Source organism: Gekko japonicus, unplaced genomic scaffold (assembly GCF_001447785.1).
Source record: "Gekko japonicus isolate JY-2015 unplaced genomic scaffold, Gekko_japonicus_V1.1 scaffold5920, whole genome shotgun sequence".
NCBI classification, from domain to species: Eukaryota; Metazoa; Chordata; class Lepidosauria; order Squamata; family Gekkonidae; genus Gekko; species Gekko japonicus.
Window position 1 is genome coordinate 33,612 of NW_015167236.1, and position 6,163 is coordinate 39,774.

The 6,163-nt window shown below is 47.9% G+C and overlaps 1 protein-coding gene across 1 annotated transcript in view; it reads right to left on the bottom strand.

Annotated features, from left to right (window-relative positions):
• Positions 1-5,778, bottom strand: part of LOC107112116 (collagen alpha-2(IV) chain-like) — a gene marked incomplete at its 5' end in the record, with an annotated part of 10,176 nt that extends 4,398 nt beyond the window's left edge. Inside the window, 2 exons of the mRNA XM_015413190.1 lie at positions 519-805; positions 5,587-5,778. Of these exons, the coding sequence (XP_015268676.1) occupies positions 519-805; positions 5,587-5,778 (479 nt within the window). The remainder of the gene's footprint in view (positions 1-518; positions 806-5,586) is intronic.
• Between the last annotated feature and the right edge of the window lie 385 nt (positions 5,779-6,163).

The following is a 6,163-nucleotide window of genomic DNA, read 5'->3' on the forward strand; positions in this document are numbered from 1 at the left end:
TGTGGCAGTGAATTCCAAGTGTTAATCACTCTTTGGGTGAAGAAGTACTTCCTTTTATCCATTCTAACCCGACCGCTCAGCAATTTCATTGAGTGCCCACGAGTTCTTGTATTGTGAGAAAGGGAGAAAAGTACCCATGCATAATCTTGTAAACCTCAATCATGTCACCCCTCAGTCGTCGTTTCTCCAAGCTAAAGAGCCCCAAGCGCCTTAACCTTTCCTCATAGGGAAAGTGTTCCAACCCTTTTATCATTCGAGTTGCCCTTTTCTGCACTTTTTCCAATGCTATATCATCCTTTTTAAGGTGGACAACGTCACATGTCCACATATTAGTGCTGCCAAAACACTTTGCTCTGGTAGAAATTTCTTTCAGTCATAACAAATGGAGAATGTACTGAACGACACGTTTCTAACTCCCTCCCTTTCCCCAAAGCGGCTCTCTGTCACATCGGGAAAGGCATACGGATGCCCCAAGCCTATTATTCCTGAGCCCAAGCCAGGCACCTTTGGGTCCTTACCATCAGGAAGGAATATCCAATCCAGAGGCTGCGCCAGCCCTCTGGGCACTGGGGGATGTTGATGTCCTGGCTGTGAACGGCCACCGCCTGGGAAGGAGCTTCACACACCGAGCAGCGGCTGATGTACTGGGGGATCTGGAAGCTGCTGACCGGCATCATGGGGATGGGGGCGGTGGTGGAGAGCCAGTACGATTTGTCGTTGCGGCTGGCATAGTAGCAGACTTCGTTGATGTTGCAGTAAATGAAAGGCATGGTGCTGAAGCGGGGCAGGCAGGAGCCGGCAAAACCTGCGGGGAAGGGGGGGGGGAGAAAAGGACGCAAGGCAAGGTTCAGTAAAGGATGGGGCTGGGCGTGCATGTGCAGAAATCTGATTTTGCTCTGATAGAGGAGGCCTGGAGGGCTAGAACAGGAATCTGAAGTAATCTCTTCTACTCCCCTCCCAATTACCCCTTAGTGATTTTTCCATCCATACCACAAAACCTATGTCCATTGTCTCTTCTTTGGAAGGGCTCAATGCTGAGTGGTTTGGTGGATAAGACAAGCAATGTGACCAGTTATTGGTTGGATCGCAAGTGACACCAGAGCTCTGCTTTAGAACAGCTACAGTTTCACACCCACGCAGCTTTACTTAAGTCTCGGTCAGAGAGAAAGGAAGTGTTATTTCATTTGGAACTCCTCCTTAAACTGAAGAATTATAAGAAGAGCCCTGCTGGATCAGACTGATGGTCCATCTAGTCCAGCATCCTGTCTCACACAGGGGCCAGCCAGTTCCTCTGGAGGTCCAACAACAGGGCATAGAGGCCGAGGCCTTCATGAGAACATCAGGGGAACCCTGCTGGATCAGACCAGAGATCCATCTAGTCCAGCATCCCCACCAATTCCTCTGGATGGCCAACAACAGGGCATTGAGACCAAGGCCTTCCCTTCATAAGAACATAAGAGCCCTGCTGGATGAAACCAGGGGTCCATCTAGTCCAGCATCTAGTCTCACACAACGGCCAACTAGTTCCTCTGGAGGGCCAACAACAGGGCATTGAGGCCGAGGCCTTCATTTCATAAGAACATTAGAAGAGCCCTGCTGGATCAGACCAGTGAGGGTCCCTCTAGTCCAGCATCCCGTCTCAAACAGTGGCCAACCAGTTCCTCTGGAAAGCCAACAACAGGGCATAGAGGCCGAGGCCTTCCCCTGGTGTTGTCTCCTGGCTCTGGGATTCAGAGGTTTAGTGCCTCTGAATGTGGAGGTTGCCATCAGCCACCATGGCTAGTAGCCATTGAGAGACTTATCCTCCATGGGTCCATGAGATGATGCAAGAGATATTGAGAACTAAAATACAATTTTTGCCTGAACTATTATTACTAAACATATTTCTAAAGGACTTTGATAAAGGTAATAGATATTTGATAGTATATCTACGGCAGCAAGAATACTATATGCAAAATATTGGAAACAAATGGAAGCACCAAAGAAACAAGAGTATGTGAATAAACTGTTGGAGACGGCGGAAAATGATAAACTGTCATCGTTGATGAGAGGGACAACAGACCCAACATTTCAAAAGACGTGGAAAAAACTGTATGACTGGTACAATATAAATGCATAGTTTAAAGTAATGACATTTTTGGTAGGATTAATCTCTTTTAGTTAAATAGAAACTATGGTAAAAAGATAGGAGTACATAGAAACTTAAGCAAACCCAAAGAAATTTTTATTATGGTAATAGAGTTAAGAAAATATACTGATCTCATTGTATGTTTTATGTTTGTAAGTGGGTGTTTGTGATGTGTTGTATGTATGTTTGTTTGTGTATAATATGAAAAATAATAAAAGTGTACCTAACGGGTACTTTAAAAAAAAAAGAGAGAGAGAGAGACTTCTCCTCCATGAATCTATCTAATCTCCTTTGAAAGCTGTTTATTCCTGTGGCCATCACGGCATCCTTTGGCGGCGAATCCCACATTTTAATCACTCTCTGTGTAAAATCTCAGCCTACTGAAACAGGGTTAGCTTGTCTCTTGGGATGTTTCCCTCAGTCTCCTCATAAGCCACTAAACCACTGTTTTCTTAAGGTAACACAGCACACCTGCCCTATTCCTGCCTATGCTATGAATGTCTGAGTTCTTTTACTTCACCTAAGTACCTAACTATTCTTCTGGTAGTTTCCCCCTGTTTCTCTGTCACTTCCCCAAAAGCTACCTGAGGTAGTGACAGACTTTCCCTCCATTTCACTCTCATCCCCCCCCCCAGGTTCCACAGCTTCTCATTAGTACCTAACTATTCTTCTGGTAGTTTCCCCCTGTTTCTCTGTCACTTCCCCAAAAGCTACCTGAGGTAGTGACAGACTTTCCCTCCATTTCACTCTCATCCCCCCCCCCAGGTTCCACAGCTTCTCATTGTTTTTTTTTTCATGCATATAGTTTTATTACATTTTTAAAAGTCAAAAGGACTTCACTGAAGAACGTGGAAAAGTCAGTAACTCTGCCGCTTAGTCTCTGCCTACTCACCCTGTGAGGTGGGGATTTGCTGGGATGCCTGGAGGGCGGAACTAGAGGCCGTCCGCACAGAACAGGGCTTCTCGGAATTAAGCCGCAGGGACACCTAAAAGGCTAACAGGGTTGATTCCAGAATAAGCTTTTGTGAGTCTTCCTCAGAAGCACTTTAAAGGGTAAAGGGTGCTGTCCAGTTGCAACTGACCCATGACCAACCCATGAAGTTCCGCCTCGTGGGGTTTTCAAGGCAAGAGATGAGCAGAGGGGTTTTGCCATTGCCTGCCTTTGCATAGCAACGCCAGTCTTCCTCGGTAGCCTGCTGTCTACGTACTGATCCCACTTCACTTCTTGGCTCTGACGAGATCAGGCCAATCTGGGCTATTTGGGCTGCTACAGGAAGTTGGAAGGAGGTCGGCAGCAACGGTTTAAGATGCTTCAGCAAGAGTTCATGTCAAGAGAAGTTGCTGAAAAAACAATGTCCCGTCAGGCCAGGAGATGACGTGGCAACAACACAGGATCAGCCTTTCAACTCCGTTTCTGGAGTGGCCTGTAGTTGATACTAGAAGGTAGGTTTTAAAATCAAATACTACATTCCACCGAACTAATCGGCAGCTGATCGTGTTTCACACCAGTCCACGCTTTGTTACCTCATCAGAGTCATTAAGCCTTAACTTTATGTTATGTGAAGTACGGAATGTTGCAAATTTGGGCTGCTACAGATGCAGTTTATGCCGGAATAAATTTCGTTATGTCTCTGCCCCTGGACTTTAGTTCTGTTTCACTACTACCATTTAATGCAACTAAAGGTAAAGGTAAAGGTTCCCTTGCTCTAAAGCCAGTCGAGTCCGACTCTAGGGTTGCGGTGCTCATCTCCGTTTCCAAGCCGAAGAGCCAGCGCTGTCCAAAGACGTTTCCGTGGTCATGTGGCCGGCATGACTAAACACCAAGGCGCACGGAATGCTGTTACCTTCCCACCGAAGTGGTACCTATTTATCTACTTGCAATGTCTTGCTTTCGAACTGCTAGGTTGGCAGGAGCTGGAACTAGAGATGGGAGCTCACTCCATAATGCGGCACACTCGGGTCTCGAACTGCTGAACTACTGACCTTCCACAGCCTGCAGTTCAGCGTCTTAACCACTTGAGCCACCGCAGCTCCATTTAATGCAACTACTCACTGGGAATTAACAAGAACCTCAGTGTTTGATGTTATTTGTTTAAAGTCAAAAATTTCTGGTCCTTACAGATGTGAAGGTGTGCTTGAGACTATGTGGCAATGCCTGCTGAAATCTCAAAATCCAGAGGGGATTGTGGAATACGATTTCCAGTGTTTGGGAGCAGGGGTTCAATGCCTCCCTGGCGCCCTGCCCCTCGACCAGGACAAAAATGCAGCACAGTAAAAACAACTGCGGAATAAATTATGCAGAGTGAGAGACAGCTAATCTGCCTCTCTGTCATAAGGCTCTCGAGGCAATTAACAGTTAAAAGCTTCAAAAACGACAATACACTACCACAGTAAGACGAAACATGATTGTTTCCAAAACAGATACAATAATCCAGGGAGTAAAAGCTAAGATGCTAAGATCTAAGTTACTACTGGATCAGCAAGTCGATCCGTTCCACTAACAGTGGCACTCTCCTCTGGTGCCTGCTGAGGTGTGGGGCTTTTCCCATGGCAGAAATTTATCATCTCCACATGAGGCAGGGCTATCATGGCAGAGGCCAGGGCTATTTTTGGGCAGGAACGCACAGGAACGGAGTTCCGGCTGGCTTCCAAGTTGGCCATGCCCAGCAGTTAAGAGCTTCAAAAACGACAATATACTACCACAGTAAGACGAAACATGATTGTTTCCAAAACAGATACAATAATCCAGGGAGTAAAAGCCAAGTTGCTAAGATCTAAGTTAACTACTGGATCAGCACATCGATCTGTTCCACTAACAGTGGCACTCTCCTCTGGTGTCTGCTGAGGTGTGGGGCTTTTCCCCTGGCAGAAAATCATCTCCACGTGAGGCAGGGCTCGCATGGCAGAGGCCATCACTGGCAGGCAGGGGAGGAGACTCTTGGGAACACTGCGGCCAGCCAAAGGAGTTCTGGGCTGAACTTCTGCTTCCCTCCTTGTTACAGGTATTTAAGCCAGAGGGAGGAGCCTTCGGCCGCAGGCAAAACGCTTTTGGCCCTTGACCCTGAGCCCCCGACTCACAGCATTTGGCCCCGAAGGAGATGGGCCGGTGGGTCTAGGACCGAGTTATACTATACACTGTTGTTTTCTTCCTCTAAATTATATTTTGTGCCTCTTACTAATCTGCTTTCCACCCCCCGAGCTAACAAACGCTGTAAGCCGCCCTGAGCCTGCGTGCGGGGAGGGCGGGATATAAATGGAATGAAATAAATAAATAAGCACTTTTCCTTTTGGAAATTATGAAGCCTTTGGCACTGCATCCCTTCCCATCTTCGGAGCAAAGCTAAAAGGCTTAACTGAACAGCAGATTTTTCATCCTCTCTTCTTGACAGAAACAATCCTCTAGACTGAGGTCGGGCTCTTCACATTTCCTTTGGTCCCACAGGTTCTGGCTGACTTACCAAGGTCCTGGTTGTGGGCCTTCTCTTGGCCCTCCACATACAACAGGCTGTAGCCTTCCCAGAGCTTGTTCATGCCCACCGGGCATGGCGGGATCTGTTCCGACTGGCTGTGCTTCACCAAGGTGTAGCCGACGCCCACGCTGCGTCCGGGCATCCCTGGCAATCCGGAAGGGCCTGGCTTCCCAGCGATGCCTGAAAGAGAAAAGAAAGGGTCAGATCCTGCTCGTCTCTTTGCCGTGATGCTGGCAGGACGGGGGCTAACACAGATGAGGCTGTCCGCGTGAGCTGCGTGCTGCCACCACTCCCCCCTCCCTTTCCTTGGCACTGCACGGGTGCTGCTCATCCATTCTTTTTCCTGCCAGATCTCTGACCCTTTCCCAGGCTTGGAAGAGGGGGGAGGGAAAGGAAGCAGGGCTTTGTTGCTGCCCGCGAATGATGGAAGCTTGCTGGCTCTCTGTACCTTTCCCTCCCTTCAAATGTTACTTTCGATAGGAGTGCCGCTTCTCTGGGGCTTTCCACACCCCACACACCGAGTTCATTTCCTTGCGTCTTTCTGAACATAATTTAAGCTCTCATC